General features: G+C 44.1%; 2 protein-coding genes across 2 annotated transcripts in view; one reads left to right on the plus strand and one right to left on the minus strand.

Moving 5' to 3' along the window:
• The window catches only part of map1aa (microtubule-associated protein 1Aa), a gene marked incomplete at both ends in the record, with an annotated part of 46,286 nt that extends 36,400 nt beyond the window's left edge, over positions 1 to 9,886 (plus strand). The window contains 3 exons of the mRNA XM_083759293.1: positions 384 to 7,362; positions 8,348 to 8,574; positions 9,731 to 9,886. Of these exons, the coding sequence (XP_083615419.1) occupies positions 384 to 7,362; positions 8,348 to 8,574; positions 9,731 to 9,886 (7,362 nt within the window). The remainder of the gene's footprint in view (positions 1 to 383; positions 7,363 to 8,347; positions 8,575 to 9,730) is intronic.
• A 10,281-nt stretch (positions 9,887 to 20,167) lies between these two features.
• LOC310877580 (tryptophan 5-hydroxylase 1-like) overlaps positions 20,168 to 20,972 on the minus strand; it is a gene marked incomplete at both ends in the record, with an annotated part of 16,656 nt that continues 15,851 nt past the window's right edge. Inside the window, 2 exons of the mRNA XM_083791508.1 lie at positions 20,168 to 20,342; positions 20,789 to 20,922. Of these exons, the coding sequence (XP_083647634.1) occupies positions 20,168 to 20,342; positions 20,789 to 20,922 (309 nt within the window). The remainder of the gene's footprint in view (positions 20,343 to 20,788; positions 20,923 to 20,972) is intronic.

A 20,972-nucleotide genomic window follows, 5' to 3' on the forward strand; every position in this document is an offset into this window, starting at 1 on the left:
TGATTAAGGATCACCGTGGTTATGGTAAACTAAGCTCAAATTTAATATCGCACACACCATGCCTGTAACTTTCACCAGCCCCCCCCCCCCCCCCCCCCCAGCCTAGTCAACTAATAGTCGTCTATAGATAATCCTAGTCGAATCCTAGTCAACTATAAAAATCCTTAGTCGGGGGCAGCCCTACTTACAGGATACTTCTGTCTGCCGTCTGTTTCATATATTTTTGTTTTTGTGTTATACAAAAGTAGAAAAAACTAGCTGAGACTAAACAATAACCACATTGGAATCCATTGAGAACATTAAGGTTCTTATTTTTTCACCCGACAGTGACCTTATGAGGATTTCATGAACATCTTTCTTACTGTGCCTGTGTCCCCGTGCAGGTAACTGAGATCCTATCCAGGGCATCTTTAGACCAGCGTCCCCGGCTAACGCTTTCCTGTCTGGGGGACGGAGGCTGGAGCTCCCTGAGTCACAGCGAGGACCAGCAGCCACTCCAGAACCTCCTGGAATACCGTCTGAACCCCGACTCAATACTCCCTAACATGGAGGGAGTCAAAGAGTTCACGGATTACGTCTCAGAGACGGTGGACATTCCGTCGTCCTTTGACCTTCTGGAGGCCCCTACTTCTGGCGGTTTTCTGAAGCTGTCCAAACCTTGCTGCTACATCTTCCCCGGTGGTAGGGGTGACTCTGCTCTGTTCGCCGTGAATGGATTCAACATCCTAGTGGACGGTGGGTCCGAGCGAAAGTCCTGCTTCTGGAAACTGGTGCGACACCTGGACAGGATAGACGCTGTCCTGCTTACCCACATCGGGGCAGACAACCTCCCTGGCATCAACGGGTTGTTCCAGAGGAAGATTGCTGAACGGGAGGAGGAGCAGTCCCAGGGGTCCAATGCCTACGGTGACTGGACGAAGAACCTCATTTCCCCCGAGCTCGGGGTTGTGTTCTTCAATGTCCCCGAGAAGCTACGGATGCCAGAGTCCACACTGAAAGTGAAGCGAAGCATAGAAGAGGCATCCCTAACCTTGCAGTACCTCAGCAAACTTGGCATCACGCCAGAGCCTCTTCACAGGGTAGTCAGTAACACCATTGAACCCATCACACTTTTCCATAAACTTGGGGTCGGAAAATTAGATATGTATGTTCTTAACCCTGTTAAAGAAAGCAAAGAGATGCAATTTCTAATGCAGAAATGGTCTGGGAACAGCAAAGCCAAGACGGGAATAACGATGTCCAATGGAAAAGAAGGAGAGATATCCGTCCCTTATTTGACATCAGTTACAGCCCTCATTGTTTGGATTCCTCACAGTCGCACGGAGAAGATAGTGAGGGTGTTATTCCCGGGAAATGCACCGCAGAACAAAATCTTTGAAGGGCTTGAGAAGCTGAGGCACTTGGACTTCTTGCGATACCCAGTGGCCACCCAGAAAGACATCTCCTCTGGAGCACCGCCTCCTATCATAAAACAAACAAAGATGAGATCAAGAACCGACAGCAAAGAGAGCCTCAAATCTTCACCTAAACCGCACTCTAAAACGAGCAAGAAAGAGACCACTGGGCAGGAAGATGAGTCTAAAGGTGATTTGATTAAAGAGAACAAAATAGAAAAGAAAGAAGAGAAGAAACCCAAGATCGAAAGTGCAAAAGCCACCAAACAGCAGAAAAACAGTGAGGTGGCGCCTGCAGCGGCCAAACTAGAGAAGAAGAAAGTGTCCAAAGACAAAAATGCCAAGAAGGAAAAAACGCCCAAGATGGATGAGAAGAAGGACAAAGAGAAGAAAGAAATCAAGAAAGAGAAACGTGAAGTAAAGAAAGAGGATGTTAAAAAAGATGAAAAAGGCAAAGCTAAGGAGGATAAAAAGAAGGATCCAAACAAACCAGAGCTGAGGAAAATCACCAAACCCGACATGAAGCCACTCACCCCTGAGGTGAGGAAAACGCTGCACAAGGCCAAGGCTCAGGCCAAACCCAAGACGGACAAAAACAAACCGGCAAAAGAGCAGGTGGATCAGAAAAGGCCAGTCCCAAAGAAGGCCCATGAAGAGGCAGCAGCCGCAGCCCTGGCAGACAGGTCCATTGTGTCATCTCCAGAGGATCTCACAGAGGACTTTGAGGCTTTGAAACAACAGGGGCTCAGCAAGCCTAGGAGCGAGCCCATTCAAAATGATGTGATTTCTGGGCATCCAGGTTACGCAGATACTAAGCTTCCTTCCATGATTCACCCTGAGAGAAAGATCACATCCACTCACCCTGAGGTCAAGTCTCCCTTGGCTAAATCCCCAATTAAACTAGAAAGTGACCGCAAGGATAAGGCTGTATCAGAACAGGTTATGGATGTGAAAAGAAAGGAAGGAAGTAGTCATTTTGACAGGAAGCATGAAGAGAAAATGGAGAAATTTGACCAATACTCCCCCAAATTCGACAAAAAACACAAATCTAAAAAGAGTGACAGCTCAGAGGAGGAAGACGAAGTCATTGAAAAAGCTGATCTAGAGGGAACGGAAGACGACGAGGAGTTGAAATACAGACCACAGGAGACTAAAAAGGAGAAATCTGACACCAAGCCAGCTGAACACAAACCGCCCTCTGGCTCAGCAGCTGCAGCGCCGTCTGTCTCCGAACAGTTCTCCTTCATCCAGGATGAGACCATCCCTGGTTATTCTGAGACCGAGCAGACCATCTCCGATGAGGAGATCCACGAAGAGACAGAGGACAGGATCCCGCAGCTACACTATGACGTGGGCTCCTATGACATCTCTGTCCCCGATGTCCCGGGCTCCTTTGACTCCATGCATGGTATAAAAGGGATGAGGCCCTCGGCTGTAACGCACATGGCTGATGTCAAACCCAGAGGTTTCACTGGAGGTCATGACCCCGTGCTTGCAGCGTATCCCACCATCATTGCTGCTCCTCTGGCAGAAGAAGAGCACATCTCCTCAGCCACCTCTATCACAGAGTATGACAAGCTATCTTCGTTTGCCACTTCCATGGCAGAAGACCAGTCCATGACGTCTGTGACAGCACAAGAGACCGGGAGAAGTTCTCTGCTGCTGGACCCGGTGAACAGCATCCCCTCCCGTACCGAGGCTACACATGGGAAGGATTACCTCCACTCTGCGGGGACCATCTCTCCCACTTCCTCCCTGGAGGAGGACAAATGCTTCAAGTCTCCTCCATCTGAGGAGTACCAGCCCATCGTCCCCGAGATGAAAACCGGTAAAAAGACCAAACCCGTCCACGAAGAAGAAGACGACGAAGAAGACGAAGACGAGGACCAGACTCCTAATGTTGACATCCCACTGGGAAAACTACAAGAGGGCTATGAACTTGCTGCCTCCATGATGCGTCAGGGAAAAGATACATTTCCCCCTGCCACCATATCTTCTCTTCCCTTCCCTCCCACACAATATTCTGCTACACAGGCGGAAAAACACGAAAAACAAGCTCTGTTTGGGTTTGAGTCCTGTTCAATGCCGGAAAGTGAGGAAAGATGTCTAAGTCCAGATGACAGCACCATGAAGCTGGCATCGCCCACACAGTCTGCTCCTACTAGCAGTGCATACTCTCCCACTAAGGAAAGGTCCTGCAAGACAGAGCAAAAAGATAATTCAACCATCAAGCTGAAACCTGATACACATACGACCGCTGGCCAGGAAACATTTGAAGAATCTGATGAGGAAGAGGATGAGGAGGAAGACGATTATTATGTGAAAACAGATCTAAAGCCCACCATTAAGGCAAAGCTTATGGAACAGAAAGAGGGGTGCTTCCTGGATGATGATTACAATGGCCAAAAGTCTCCTAAGGAAGATAAAGACAAAGAAATGTCTATCCAGGATATACAAACCAAAGCGTCAGATGTCACTCAGGTCTCTAGTAGCACACACGGGAAACCCAGAACCCAAATGATGTATTCAGATGAGGAAGATGATGATGACGAACCTGATTTCCAAAGCAGTGTAGGATCTAAGCCCCTAGCAGAAGATAATAAAATAGACTCTAAAGACAATGGCAAGCAGAAAACAGAAAATGTAGAATTCAAAGATGCAGAGAAAAGTGTTCAATTCAGCCTCTATAATTTCCCAGAGAGGGAAGGCCAAGAAAGGGTACCAGGGAGAGACATGAGACAAGACACTCCTTATGTACATGGCAAGACATTTTCTTACAGTGACATTTATGACAGTAAAATGAGCTCTGTGGACTCGGATTCTTATAAGCTGCACTCGGATAAGATGGGAAAAGATGGTGCAAAGAGCCAAACGGATTCCCAGAAATGTGACTCCATGTCTCCGTTGACAGTCAAAGAAGGTAAGATGGCAGAGAAAGAGGAATTTGCCAGCTCTTATGGCAAAGATTTCTCCACCTCGTCGTCGTGGACCACCTCTGCTACATCTCCTTATGACAGCGCCAAGAAAGAAAGGGAGGCGTTTGAATACAGCAGAGAGAGCCGGTTCCCTTCCGTGGCCGACAGGCCAGAGGCCTCATCCACTACCTTGTCATCGGGCCACACTGATAACAAGGTGTCCTCTCCATATTCCTCAATGGCTGCTTTTGATCGAGGCAAACCAGCTGCCACAAGTTTCCAGGAGAGAGGATTGGAGGTTGATATGCGAAAACTAACAGCAAGGGATGAGGAAGACTATGATGATGATGTTGTTGTTGATGACGACGACGACGACGACGACGACGACGATGATGATGATGAAGATGATGAGGATGATGTGGAAGGTGCCACTGATGAAAAAGGGGACAAAGACAAATCTGAGAAGGAAGTAAAAAGTACATTCAGTGAAATATTTGATCCTAACAAGCCTGAATTCATGATTTCTATGGCTGGTTATGGTTACAACAGCCAGGGGAAAATTCCACTCTGTGAAACAATTGATTCTAACAAGCCTGAATTCATGATTTCTATGGCTGGCTATGGTTACAACAGCCAGGGGAAAATTCCACTCTGTGAAACAATTGATTCTAACAAGCCTGAATTCATGATTTCTATGGCTGGCTATGGTTATAACAGCCAGGGGAAACCAAGTACCACAAAAAGCAGCTGCTGTCCAGATACAAAGGCTCAAGGGGAGATGAAAGACGGCTCATCCTCATTATACAGCTGGAAGCCCACAGCCACCGACATATCCGGCAAGAGCAGTTCTACTGTGCCTCCTTACAATGTAGGAGAAAAAGAAAAGGAGGCATTCCATTACAGCACAGATACACGGTTACCGTCCACAGCTGATAAGTCAGAGACCTCACATATCTCTGAATACTCATATGGAAGCGGAGCGAGAGGCTCTTTTCATTCCAGTCAAATCACAGACAAAGGCAAAGACGAGTTCTCGACAGAGGACAGATATTACCAGAGCGAGAGGGCTGATTCTGAGTTTGAGAAACAGAAGAAAACGCTGGACACAAGCTTCCAGTACACCACCACAGCTACGCCAGCTTACTCCTCTTCTTCTGCCTACAGCTATTCCTCCTCGACCTCAGGCTCTCTCTCCACCAGTCGTCAGTTTGGAGAGGAACTGGAGACCCCTGCCACTGCAGAGCCACTCTTTGAATACTCTTCCTTTAAAGAGGAACACTCTCTAGCCATGGACTCTCCTTTCTCCAGCTCCGGAGGGGTAAAGGATGAATATCTGGAAGTGTCTGAGAAACAGATCACCACACCAGCTGCCCCCGCCACCACCAAAGCTGAGTCTACCTCCAGTTTAGCCACCTCCCGCTTCTCACCCAGCAGTCCCTTCGAGGAGGTCAAGCCTTTTTCGCCACTCTCTTCTGCCTTCTTGACTACGGACAAGAAGGGTCAGATGGATACCTCATGTGGAGCGATTGATAAAGGCCCTAAGTCAGACTGCTTCTACAAGCCAGCATGGTCAGAAGGTTCTAAGCTGGAGACGCCCAGTGCTTTAGGGGCACAGCTGGCCAAGGACAAAGAGTCTGCCAATGCAGCTCTCATTGGTGTCACCTCCTCGCCACGGCCAGACGTAGTGGCCAAGCATTACTTTGAGGAGACAGATAGCAGTGAAGAAGAGGACGACGATGAAGGTTACATGCGAGAACTTACCCAGAGGTCTCCATCCAGTGCTCTGACCAGTAGTCTCTCGCCTGACAAACCTGGCGCTCCCGCAGTCAGCAGCAAGGCAGACAGCACGCTCTCGAACATTCTTAGTGCTTACATACCGTCGTCTCTCCAGCCTAGCAAGCCAGAAACTGCCAATGGCCTCACGGATGGCAGTGCGAGGTCTCCTATTCCTCCAAGTAGTGCAGCCACAGGCCCAGCCAAGACCGAAAGGGAGGGACCTGGTTTCAGGAGCGCCTATTTATGGGACGTACCCAAGCCCCAGATGGGGATGGTTCCCGGGGACTCGCCTCCTCATTACCGCCACGACGAGGAGTTCGAAGAAGAATGTGAAACTGAACCCGAGCGTCCTGCCCGTCCTCTATCTCTGTCTTCCACCGATCAGTCATTCCGCGCCCCCTTCTTTACAGAGGAATGTAGCCAAGGAGGGAGAGATGATGATGATGATGATGACGACGACAGTGACCAGGCCGTTACTGCACAAGCTGCCTCCTCTTACCCCAGCCGCTCCTCCCCGGGTTATTCCTCCTCCGAGTACAGGCAGCGCAAAGGGGATCTGTCTCCCTCCTTCATCAACCCTTGCATACAACAAGTGTCCAGTGACGAGGACGACGAGCAGCAGGCGTGCCGGAGTGACCAGTCACAGGAGGGCGATGAGCACGACCTGTCGGTGAAGAGGAGAGCCCATAAACAGCCCGCCCAGCCTCCGCTGGTGCAGGGCTCTCTTAGCCACCCAGCGGGGCTCCGTCTTGCCACCGAGGATACTCCACCGACCTCTGTCAGTGAGTCTCTGGGCTCTCAGTCGGACTCAGACTCGGACGAGGATGCCGACTATATGCCCGTAGATAAATCCTCCGCTATGGGAGGAGGCAGCCATCGTTCTTCCTCCGGGAGGAGCCACGATCCTCCCCCTGCGCCACTCATGGACCCCTGCCCGCAACCCCCTCACCCGGACGTCTGCATGGTGGACCCCGACTCCCTGGCCAACGAGCACACACGGGTGCTGGAGGGTCCCATGAAGAAAGAGCCAAAAACCAAAGGCCTGAAGAAGGCCTCTGGTAAGCCCAAATCAGGGTCCCCGGCTCGACGCAAGCGCTCTCCCATGCCACTCAAGCAGATGCCATCCCCACGCAGCGCTTCGCTGAAGAGGAAGGATGCAGACAAGAGCTCCAGGATGTCTCGTCTGTCGGACGGACAAGGTTCAAAAGAGGATGACCTCTCCAGGTCCAGCTTCAACCCCAGCAGAGGGCTGACCAATGGCGTGAAGACCAGCTCTGGTAAGCATGACATACATACATTTAATTTCAATGTTCATTTTGTTGAGTAAAACGATGGCGAAAAATATTCGTCATAATCGTACTGTATAAATCAGGCAATACGACTCCATCACTGCTCGCCAAAATGTATTTTAGTCGACTAATATGACTAATATGAATATATCCTTGAATCTTCAAGGAATAGTATAATAATAATAATAATAATAATAATAATAATTCAAATTTGAAATGTAAACATCTTAAGAATTAACTGGTGGGATGTACCGATGTATCGGCCACATATCGGTATCCGCCGATATTTGCTCTAATCATTAACCGGTGGCAGTAGCCAATATTTATCTGTTATTGATAAGCATACATTTTGCATTGGCTATGTTGGTGTGTTGGTTAGCTGCAGCCTCCCAAGCTGTAGATTCTATTTTGGTGTGTTGGTTATCTGCAGCCTCCCAAGCTGTAGATTCTATTTTGGTGTGTTGGTTATCTGCAGCCTCCCAAGCTGTAGATTCTATTTTGGTGTGTTGGTTATCTGCAGCCTCCCAAGCTGTAGATTCTATTTTGGTGTGTTGGTTATCTGCAGCCTCCCAAGCTGTAGATTCTATTTAGGTGTGTTGGTTAGCTGCAGCCTCCCAAGCTGTAGATTCTATTTTGGTGTGTTGGTTATCTGCAGCCTCCCAAGCTGTAGATTCTATTTTGGTGTGTTGGTTATCTGCAGCCTCCCAAGCTGTAGATTCTGAACATTTATTTCTTGTAGAGGAAAGAGAAGATGCTGTTGCAGCTCTGCCAGTTTAAACCTTTTATTCAGGTGCTAGTATAAATAGTACTGTCTGACGTTTTGATCTTGTGATCTTCCTCAGAGTCCTGAACAAAAGCTAAATAAACATATAGCGGTATCGGCCAAGTATTTCCATATCGGTGCATCCCACTGCTTGTACAGAATGGGGTTTGGTGATACTATGGCCTCTTCTCTCCTCTCTCTCACCTGTAGGCTCTCAGAAGTCTGGCTCAACAACTCCCTCGGGTCTTCCCATCTATGTGGACTTGGCCTACATACCCAACCACTGCAGTGCCAAGAACGTGGACCAGGAGTTCTTCAAGCGCATTCGCTCTGCATACTACGTGGTGAGCGGGAACGACACGGGCAGCACTGAACCCAGCCGAGCAGTCCTGGATGCCCTGCTGGAAGGCAAGGCTCAGTGGGGGTCCAACCTGCAGGTAAACATTTCCCCATCTTTTATTTTATTTATTTTTTCAATTCAATTCAATTCAATTCAATTCAATTCAATTCAATTCAATTCAATTCAATTCAATTCAATTCAATTCAATTCAATTCAATTCAATTCAATTCAATTCAATTCAATTCTTGGCATGACAAAACATTTGCATTGCCAAAGCAAGGAGGAGGTAGCCTACAGCATTGTGTAAACAGAGCTATGTTACATTGCACCCATATATTCACAAGTTATAGGGCATAGTAGTGGGCATGGTTTTCTTTAACAACGGAAAAATCGGCCATTCAATCTTCCCATAGACATTTACAAAAATAGAATCAAACGTTTTATGGTCATGAATCACCAGGATCCTGGAAGGCTTAAAATAATTGATATAAATATTTGTGTATATCTCTATGGGAAAAATGAATGGCAGATGTTTCAGTGGCGTCCAAAAAAATTACATCTATCCCTATATATATACACAGAGTATAAATAATATATGACCTTATAAGGTTTTTGAAACAAATAGCTGTAATCTCTTGCAGTAATTTTGGAACAAAAGCCTCAGATTTAAAATAGGTTTAAAGGTAGCAGCTCTGTTTACATGTGCAGTAGGTCTAGAGGTCTACTCTGTTTTTCATGTTAAATGTGTACTATGTACTGTATGGTACTAAAAGGTATATGTTTTGTGAAGCCATTTATCTTTCCACCTGGTTTTCCACCCATTCTGATCTAAAAGCATTTTCTTATACTCCTCAGACTTGGTTCTTTTATTGCTTTTCAAGCCATTTTCAGCAGTATAAGACCCAGAAGCTGAAGAGGCCACACGTGGGGAAGGAGTCTTTGAAGAAAACAAACACTTTTAATTAAATTAGGAAGACAAAATGCAGGGATACAGGAAGACAACAGGCAGTCAGCCATCTGAAATAACAGGAAAGAATAGAGCAGGCTTATGAAAAGTAAATAAAAATCGGACAACTGGGCTTTTATATACTAAAGAGCTAACAGAACAAAGAATAATACAATGAACAATTAACTCATTAACTGCCTGGAGTTTGCAGTCCTTGCCAGTGTTTTTGAGTGTTTTTACAAATCTTTCACAGCCTCTTTTCTTTTTTTGTATGTATTACTTTTCCCTTTGATATCTCCTTCCTCAGGTAACACTGATCCCCACCCATGACACCGAGGTGACCCGTGAGTGGTACCAGCAGACACACGAGAAACAGCAGGAACTGAACATCATGGTCCTGGCCTCCAGCAGCACCGTGGTCATGCAGGACGAGTCCTTCCCCGCCTGCAAGATAGAGTTCTAAAGAGTAGAGGTCTTCTCACACACCCCTGTCACCGTGACAGGACATCCAGCATCGCTGCTGTAGATCTGTTTTTAATTGCTCTTTTCTATAGCCTGATACCGCAAGTCTGTCTCCGCTTTGGTCTCTGACTCGGGTGTCAGTGTGTTTGGTCTAAAGCTGAGACAGATTTGGCTAGCAGTCTACTCTAAAACTTTTCTAGATTTTGTTTTATATTCACAGAACAGCTATCACAACCATTTGTATTACAACAATGGTGCTTTTCTGGTCACAGAAACATCCTTCACTTCAGTATGGGATTATATGACTATCCTGGGAGAATGGATATTCTGTATAAAACATTGTTTCTAACCCTTTAGCAGAATAATTTCTGTATCTATCGTCCGACACTCTGTCTACTGTTTTCTGAGGTGGCATCAGTCAGGAAAAAAAAGCTACATTTTGATTATTGGTTCACTATGATAGGTCATATACTCTACTAAATAGCCTAAATTAAAAGCACAAATTTGCCATCTGTTTTTACTTTCAGGCCAGTGACGTATTACATTGTTTTTTCCCCCTGATGCCCAGAAGCCTTTATATGATACAATTTGATCACATTAAGTATGCTATTGCTATAAGTTATGATCAGCTAAATATGGTGATTCAGACGGTTTACTCTGTTGTAGGATGATGTTACTTGATGGAAATAGCAGATCTACAAGCTCTTTTTTTGTTTTTGTTTTTGTGAGCGACACATCATACGACAAAGTAAATAAATAAATCTGGCTTTATTCAGACCTTATCTCTGTACCAGTCATCTAAAACAATGCTTAGTCCTGTTGTTGAACTTTGTGCCTACTACTGACATAGTGATACCCATAGGTAATGTTCCAAGTAGATTCCCATGTATCTTTCAGTAGCCATATTTGCTGTCACTTTTTAGGGTAGCTCATATTCAACAAGTTGTGTTCATGCGTAATGCTCTATCCATAACTATCTCAAAGTAAAACTCCACTAAGAATCGTTCAGTGTCCGTAGTCTGTAGCTGTATTTTTCAATATAGTTACTGCAGGGGACTTTTTATGTGGTGAAGGATGGAACACAGGTTTGCATTAAAGATTTAGTGACAAGACAAACAAAACAAATAAACAAACAAACAAACAAAAAAAGATATTGATTATAACCACTCATATCATTACATATATAGAACACGTCGTGCGTAGTACACAAAGACTGGTTGTGAGCTGTTTTGGGCTTTTTATTTGGTAAACTTCATAATTATAAAAGCTGTAATAGAACTTAAGAATGTAATTCCACTACAGCAATAGAGACATGTGGCAAGTGTGAGGAGACAGATCAGGCCGGTGTTCGTTTGGCTCTAAAGGTGTGAAGGTCGTTTTAGATTATATTGATGAACACGATGTAGGGTGGATTGGTGTGATAGGTGGTAGAGGTACATGTGCCTTTCTGTCTTGGTGTATGGAAGGTGATGTGTATAACCATTAACCACATACATATATAGAAAATGTATTGTGCCAGAGTCATATATATATAGTCTACTGTATATCCAGGTACACCTATGGTGAACTGGTGTGACCATCAGTACTCTTTGCACATAATATGCATATAATAAAATGTCACTTTTTTGGCACCAGTTCAGTGTTTCAGTCATGGGGTCTTACTATAATACCCTGTAGCTTTTATTTCTCAAAAAGCACAAGTTACAAAACATCCAATATAACCCAACGGGCCAATAGTCCAATCTAAAACATTTACATACCTGCCAGTATCAAATCAAATCAAAATATCGTGATTATTGTTTGCCATTACTTATATATTTATAGTGAAATGCAAGTTTAATTTTATTATTATTATTACCATTATTATTATTATTATTATTATTATTATTATTATTTAAAGATAAGTTTTCAACATGTCTGCTTTATTTCAATAGAGACAGTGAAAATAGAGACAGGAAAGCTATGAGAGAGAGGGGGTGACATGCAGTGACAAAGCTATGAGAGAGAGGGGGTGACATGCAGTGACAAAGCTATGAGAGAGAGGGGGTGACATGCAGTGACAAAGCTATGAGAGAGAGGGGGTGACATGCAGTGAAAAAGCTATGAGAGAGAGGGGGTGACATGCAGTGACAAAGCTATGAGAGAGGGGGTGACATGCAGTGACAAAGCTATGAGAGAGAGGGGGTGACATGCAGTGACAAAGCTATGAGAGAGAGGGGGTGACATGCAGTGACAAAGCTATGAGAGAGAGGGGGTGACATGCAGTGAAAAAGCTATGAGAGAGAGGGGGTGACATGCAGTGACAAAGCTATGAGAGAGAGGGGGTGACATGCAGTGACAAAGCTATGAGAGAGAGGGGGTGACATGCAGTGACAAAGCTATGAGAGAGAGGGGGTGACATGCAGTGAAAAAGCTATGAGAGAGAGGGGGTGACATGCAGTGACAAAGCTATGAGAGAGAGGGGGTGACATGCAGTGACAAAGCTATGAGAGAGAGGGGGTGACATGCAGTGAAAAAGCTATGAGAGAGAGGGGGTGACATGCAGTGAAAAAGCTATGAGAGAGAGGGGGTGACATGCAGTGAAAAAGCTATGAGAGAGAGGGGGTGACATGCAGTGACAAAGCTATGAGAGAGAGGGGGTGACATGCAGTGACAAAGCTATGAGAGAGAGGGGGTGACATGCAGTGACAAAGCTATGAGAGAGAGGGGGTGACATGCAGTGACAAAGCTATGAGAGAGAGGGGGTGACATGCAGTGAAAAAGCTATGAGAGAGAGGGGGTGACATGCAGTGAAAGTTTGTGACAAGTTTTACCTCTCTTTCGCTCTTGCTTGTGCAGCAGCAGAAAAAGGCCACTGTAGAGCCAAAAAACAGCAACTAGTGACGACAGGCAGTTTCAGGAAGTAACATTAGAGTGCTTTTGCTATTCTGATATTGAGCCTGTCCTTTTTCTGCTTCTACACTTTTTACTTATTGTTTAGTTGATGTTATTGTTTAGTTTACGTCATAAAAAATAAATAAAAATAAACATTTATATGGATTAGTGGGTTTTAAGATGTTTATCTTTGGGACCAGAATCCACAGTCCACAGGATATCCCATCATATCAACTCTATGTTTTATTTCTTTATTTTTTGTTAGGCTACAGTATTTTATTTGGTGTTTTCATTATCAATGTTTTTCATCTGAACTCAAATGGTTCTTATGAAAAGTTCTCCCTATTATCATAATATTACGTGTCTTCTAATTTGATATTGATGCTTTTATATTTTTGACGTCTTTTGTGTATTGGAATAGATTTTTAACAACGCTCAATTACAACTTTCTAGAAACATAAAATACAGGACCAACAAACCAATCTTCAGCAATCTAAAACTCAAAACATTTTGCTGCATATTATTGTGTTTCTTCAACACTTTTAAATGCTATACGCCTGTAAATAACAGCACTAAGATTTAACAGCAGAAAGACTTGCACATGTTTCCGGTAAAAACATGCTTTTGAATGCTGCAATGTTTTGTTCTATGCTCCTTGTTCAAATGTACAAAAAGCATGATGAGGTTTGGGGCTGGACTCGGCGTGGTTGTGTCTGATTGTAATGTGAAGAAGCAGATAACCTTTATGTTCTCAGTGGACTATACTTTCCATATCTTTGTTTCCTTGGCTACTGTGTGCATTTCACATGACACATTCTGAATCCTCTGTCACTGGTATTGAGAACAGTTTATTTACCCGCAGACTACAACACGTCACAGCGTTTAAATCCGTCTGCACAGCTTAACTGTTAATCTAACCACCATAACTGTGTTCTTTATGTATGAAGTACAAGGCAATTATGGCAGTCAATGTTTCACAAATAAATGAACACTGACATATGTCTGTAGGAGGAAGATTATAATAACCAAGTGAGCTGAAAGGAATTTTGAGATGATGAAGTATTATAGTGTCATCATTGATGGATTAATTGGATTTGGTAAAACAGGATCAGCTTTTATTTTTCTTAGAGAGCAGGAGTGCATATTAGACAGCTACAGTGTATTGACACTGGTCACTAATGCTTCATTCTAAAGGCTAGTGATATTATTATTATTATTATTATTATTATTGAACCAAACTGTGAGCTAGAGGAACCCTGTTTGCTCCTTCAGTACATTTTTACGTAGAGAAAATAAATATTTACATCCAATCTTCCCCAGACACAACGATACAAAAACAGAAAAACAGCATCTTTTTTTTTGTATTGTGTGACAAAAGATCAAATTAATCGTATTAGTTAAAACACCTCTGAATGCCGATTACAATAAAGACTGTTGGTTTCCAGTGAGCCCTGCTTGTATGTGCATGTGTAATTTTGAGTCCTACTGTATTGTAATAGTTAATGAGAAACTTCAATAGAAATGCTAAAAAAAAAGTGTGGTATTGAGAAGGCACATGTTGTAACCTAAGCAGTGCTAACGCCACAAAGAAAGCCTTGTGATCCCTTCCTCCTTTTTGCTTCACGGCTCTGCTTTCTCTCTTGTTTTAGGCGCAATATTATTCTCCATCTTTAAAGCTTGAAAAATAGAATTCAAATTTATTGTAAAATGGTAAAGTGTGGTTAACACCAATAAAACACATTTATTGAGAAACATGATTTTTGCCTTTTTGTTTGGCCTAAGTAAGTAAGATTTAGCTCACTGCATGCCATTATCATTTGATGCATTTTTTAAAAGCATATTATTACCCATACTGTCATAGGTGTCCAGTCTCCACAAATCTCCTGATGTATTGATTGTGTGTGTGTGTGTGTGTGTGTGTGTGTGTGCGCGTGCGTGCGTGTGCGTGCGAGCAAGTGGGGAGTGTGCGTGTGCGTGCGAGCAAGTGGGAGTCAAGCGCTGGCACCTTGGTTACATGATCACCAGAGGGCAGTACATTACCTATTCAATCATGACTGATGAGCCACCACCTGCATCTCCACTCCACCCAGTATAAAATTCTCTGTTCACCCTCTCCCCTTTGATAATGAATAGCCAGTTTTGAGTGTTTGTGTAAACACAAACATTGCGTAAAAACAAACATTGAAGAAGAAGGTGAGGACGCAAATTCTAATTGGCCGGAATGAGATGATGTATGATGAATCTGTACCATGATAAGATTGCCACTCACTTCACACGGGTGTGATTTTTATAAGACACTTTTATTTGCAGTTTGACAATTACAATGAAACCATATGACGTGACGTGAGCTCAGCTGCAGTTCCTGCCACATGAAGGCCTTTGTTTCTTCAGTGAGTCTTGGTGAGACACAGCCATCGCTGTGGAACCTCATGGATAGTCCTCTCAACCGAGTCATCATAGGGAATGTGTCATGTGTTGTGTCCAGTCTGTATTATGGTGTCATGACCAGGGACACTCTGGAAGTGGACCCTGCTGTTGGGTTGTAGCACCACCAGCTGATGTCCTCTCTGCCATTTGAAGAAGAGGCGTCTGGAGCCTCCGTCTGGCAGGCACGCCTTGTGGTCCCTCATCAGGTCACGACTCACCAACCGACAGTGGTTCCCAGAATGCAGCGTAGCATACAGGAGGAAGGGGTGTCGTAGAAATTTAGATGTAAACATTTAATAATACCCCTTTATAAAGAGTATCTCCTCCTGTGGTTCTGTTTGTTTTACTCTTGTTACTGTCCCATTTGTTGAACTGGCTCAAGTCTTGAGGCTATGTTGGGGGTTGGCTGTTGTGGGAGTGAAAGCTATAAAGGCTGTGACCCTATGTTACTCTGGGAGTCAGACTGGGGTTTCCATGCATGAACTGTGAACTCATGTAAGTCTTGTCTCCTTACTCGAGTAAAATCCTTATACTTCCAAACTCTGAATTCTTGTGTTGCCTCATTATTATAATTGTCCTTTTGAGCATGTGTCCTACAGCCTAAACAGGGGTCATCCAAATGTTGTCAGTGAAGAAGCAGTGTGCCTTCTTCTTGATGAGCCTCATGTTTTGTCGGTCCCAGGACCGGGAGGGCCGAAGCATGTGCTTCTTTCCCAGAACCAACACGACCTGACCCTGATGCTCCAACTCTGACACCACCGTTAACAACGTCTCTGCGAGCCTGCCATTGCGCGTGATATTGGCCACGTTCAGCCCATCCACGACCACGTCATATGACAATAAATACTATAATAGTCTAGGACCCCGCCGCAGTGGTGAGTACTTATAATGCACAGATATCTGGATTGTATGAACTTAACCGAGATGTCTAGATCCCTGTATAATGGGTTGTGAGGTCAAATATCCTGACTCGTACGGAAGTCCATGGAGTCTCCTTTTGGTGAGAGATGGTGGTTGAATGCGGATATAGCCTTGAGGAGTCGCACCTGGCGAGGAGGATAGTAAATACTGCTTGCATCTGCACTCAAGGGTTTGATGACGATGCCAGTCGTCTTCATCTAGGAGTTCTACATTGGCATGATGTCGGCACTAAATGTCTGTCGTCTCCATATATGGAGCTCTAGGTCAGCCTGGGTTTTTGATGTCAGACTTGGCTATATTAGTAAAGGGCAGTCCATACTGTCTCCGACCACCGAACTTTTTGTCGGAAAGATCAGACTTGAATCTTTTCTCCGAAGTAGAGTTCGGAGAGTCACAACATATGGGAGTGCAGCTTTCAGAACAAAAATTTGGAGGAATGCGTTTCAGAAGTTGCGAGTGACGTCATGTTGTAGTTGTACCGGAGCTTTCCGACGAAAAGTTTGATGGTCGGAGACAGTATGGACTGCCCTTGAGATATAAGATATCTCCATACAGTAGGCCTACCAATATTCAGTGGGCAACCTATCGAATACTCATATGACGCAAAGGAGTGAAAGTCTTCGTTGCAAGTACCTTGTAATAACCAAGAGTAGCCTACTAATGTATAGTACTAACCTAATTGTTTGCATGTTACCATGTCAAATGTCTGATACAGCTGGCAAATAAACAATAGGAGGCCTTGAGTTTAAAAAAGACCTGACCATGGAGCCTTGGTAAGGTGTGTGATAACAACACAGCTAAATAACACTAAAAGAAGAGGAGCGTTGTTTCATCGCATACTATTTGTCACTGATAATTTGTCCTATACTCTGGCACTAGTTGTTGCCGATGGGACGGCCAGGGATTAAGGTTCAGATGTGTGCTCAAGAACTGATGTCCAAAACGTTTCCATGTTCGTAATACATTATAATTTATTCTCTGTCCAAAGTCCTACTTTGTGCATACAAAATACATAAACATGAACTGCCACATGCATGCAGACCACCAGCCTAACAAACACAGATGTCCCGATCAAGCTTTTTTCCTCCCGATCCGATTCGATCATTTGATTTTGGGTATCAAACAAAATAACTTAAAAATGAAATGCGTGCAGGAGGAATTAACAATGGAAATATAATAACACTCTTTAGAAATGGATGGGGGGGGGGGGGGAAGGTGTCCCTCTATTTTTAATTCCATGGTCTGTGTCGCCCTCAAGTGGCCAAAATCAAAATGGGGTTAGATTGACTGTCCTATTGGTGACATAGCACTACCCGTCACTGGGGATTGTTGGCTGATGAATGAATATCAACATCCTAATACATCCTAATGTGATTTGTGAGGTGTGATAATCACACCTTTCCAAGGTCCTAAGGATGAGTACAAAATTAATATCAACATCTTAAAACCAAAATGTTGAATTGTGGGTTTGAGCTTGCCCTTTTGATGTAAATCAAAAGGGGGGGGGGGGGGGGGGGTAACTACCTGTCAGTGGGGAGTGTTGGCTGGGAGGAGTAGGACTAAGGCCCTATACGTAATAATACTGGCCAAAACATCATTCCAATAAAACAAAACAAACACGTGAAAAACTATATACAATCAAGAGACAAGCAGGAACTGGTACAGGCTTTTCCCTGGCTGGCAGTTCTCCCCTGTTGTCTCTTACCTAGCCTCAAGTGAGACTGAACTGCCTCCACCTGCAGCAATCCTGCTCTTAAACAGGTAGGGCAAACCATCCTCTAATGAAGTAAGTGGTCATTAGTTAACTCGCTCGCCACACGGCTAACTATATAATTATGAGTAATAGCTTGCACCGAAATGTGGAACGCCCTACCAACAGTCATTAAGACATGCAAATCCCTTGACTCCTTCAAAACCGCTCTTAAATATTAAAGGGCACCTATAGACGGCTGCAATTCGAAACTGGCCCCCGTAAAATCTGAATGCCCCACCCACCCCTTTTCCCCTTCACTGTATATGTTTTTTCCCCCTTTTTACCTCCTCTATGATGATTTCCTGTTTTTGGCCAAGGACTGTCTAAAGAGGACAAGAAGCGAAGACCGTAAGGGCGCCGCCATGTTGATCACATGGTGCTCCATGGAAGGAAAGAAACATGGAGCACCATGTGATCAACATGGCGGCGCCCTTACGGTCTTCGCTTCTTGTCCTCTTTAGACAGTCCTTGTTTTTGGCTATAGAGCGTCACAGTCCCTCCCCCTTTCAGAACAACGAGTGGCCCAGGAAATGAATCGCAATGCATTTTGACCATAGGCATTTCTTAAATTATTTATTTAAAGACCTTTTAAGCGTCGTACGAAGCCAACTCTTGTCGTGACAAATCATGACAACACACACAATATTTTGGACCAAACAACGAAACAACGAACAACAACGAAAAAAAACGGCAGGTTACAACACTTTTTTTGTTGTTTTTCTTCTTTGTAATTATTTGTTTGGTCCAAAATATTGTGTGTGTTGTCATGATTTGTCACGACAAGAGTTGGCTTCGTACGACGCTTAAAAGGTCTTTAAATAAATAATTTAAGAAATGCCTATGGTCAAAATGCATTGCGATTCATTTCCTGGGCCACTCGTTGTTCTGAAAGGGGGAGGGACTGCGACGCTCTATAGTAGTGTATATTTGTACGTCTCTAAATGTTATGATGAATTGAACATGGTGGACCCTATTGTAAACAAGTGTAATGCTTTATGGTGTCGTCCAAAGTTTTGTATTGAGTTGTGCTTCCTACTGTAATTCTCCAATCTGTTAATAAATACTTCAATCAATAAATCAAACAAAGTTGTAACTGACATTTTGTGTTTGTTTACATGGCTGTCAGGCTGGCAGGTGCTCTGAGAGAGCTCACGGTCACTAACACACCGCTGAAGAGTCGAGCAGCCGTGTAAATAAGATAGTATACAGAACACAAGCAGGGTCTTGGGATACTGTTGATATTGTGTTTCATTTAATTTTATTAAACACAAAAAAACACGACATGACAAATAACTACTTCAAACACCACATCCCAAGCAACGGGTTACAATAAGGAACCGATAAGGAGTGTGTGCGTGCGTGCGTATGTGTGTGCATGCGCGTGCATGCACGTGTGTGTGTGTGTGTGTGTGTGTGTGTGTGTTTACTTGTATATCTGCGTATATCTGAGATAGACGCCACAGGATAAGACACATACATGTAGACGTTACTACAGTACATTATACACAGTAATACTTGTGCACACTACACAGTATGATGATGCTTTACATGAGTTACTAACATAAGATCAGACCAGTGGGAGGACACCAGGCTAACCAGCTCATTTTGGTCCAGAACCAGGGTTGCCAAGTGCGCTTATTTCTCGCAACTTTTGACTTGTTTATTTTCCAAGAGTTTTCCAGAGTTTCCCAGTCTTAGGTTGCGGCTTTTGGGGCTTGTTTTAAAACTTCCGTGGCTTGAATCGTCTGGTGCCTCTACTTATTAAGCCCTAGCTAAAGTACGTGTGTACCGTAATAGTAAAATAGTACAAAACATTCATTATAATAGACATACATAGTATTTTAATGGATTCTCTTTTGGGGTGGAATTCTTTGAAAACCTTTTGAAATAATAATAATTCAAAACAAAACGTAGTAAACAAAGAAATAAATAAATTGGTATTTACTGACAACCCATGAAAATTGGTCGACGACCCACATATGGGTGCCGACACACGGTTTAAGAAACAGTGGTTTAGTTCTTCCAACCCAAACCCGGACTAAGACATTTCACATCTTTACCAAGTTCCAGCCTTGTTTAATCTAACCTAGAGCAGAACTGGAACCTACCAATGACCCCCCCCCCCCCCAAACACACTTCCAGCCCGATCTCACCCAAACACGTACAGTGAAATAACACAGATTGGCAATTCCGTACATACACTACTAGAAAACCCCCAAATCTGTACATATTACGCTGCTACTGTTTTGACTCCCTGAACCCCCTCCTCAAGCTCTCTCTGTGTCTCTCTCTCTCTCTCTCTCTCTCTCAGACCCCCAGGCTTTTGTTGAGGCGGTTGAGGGCATCTCCGACGATGTCCAGCTCGTGCCGCAGGTCCTCCACCATGTTGGTGATGCTGCTGGTGTCCTTCAGAACGTCCACACTCTGGGTGTACGGGTTGTAACGCACCGTGAACGGCCGGCGGATGGTCTTGGCGAACTCCCTGACAGAGAGAGAGAGAGAGAGAGAGAGAGAGAGAGAGACGTGAAATCCATGCAGTGTTGAGTTCCTCAACTGAAACGGAAACTAAATAAAATCCAGTGGTGGAAAGTAACTTAAAGTACATTTACTTAAAGTGCTGTACTAAAGTACAATTTTGAGGTATTTGTACTAGTAATTGCAATTTCCAATGCTGTACCTCTACTCCACTACATCTCAGAGACAAATATTACGTCACTACAATTATTTGACAACTTTAGTTGCAATTTAGATTTAGATTATTGTTAGAAAACATTCTTTAACCACTTCAGCCCTTGATACATCTCAGCCATTTGAACATAGCCGATGCAATCCGACGCATTGTGAGCTTATAGAGCTGCCATTTTCAAAAGATTGTCATACATTTGAAAACGTCCCGCTCTAGGGTTCTGGTGATCTACTCACACTGACCTCATCTTGACCTTGGCCTCCTCGAAGCTGTCAGACACAAAGTAGACGTCCTGGAAGGTGGTGATGATGCACTCCTGGTTGCACGTCACCGCCGGGTCGAATGCTCGGATGTGGGCGTTCCCTGAGAGGGCGTGCTGGGAGAGACAGACAGACAGACAGACAGACAGACAGACAGACAGACAGA

The sequence above is a fragment of the Protomyctophum parallelum genome (genome assembly GCF_964188405.1).
Source record: "Protomyctophum parallelum genome assembly, chromosome: 2".
In the NCBI taxonomy this organism is placed as follows: Eukaryota; Metazoa; Chordata; class Actinopteri; order Myctophiformes; family Myctophidae; genus Protomyctophum; species Protomyctophum parallelum.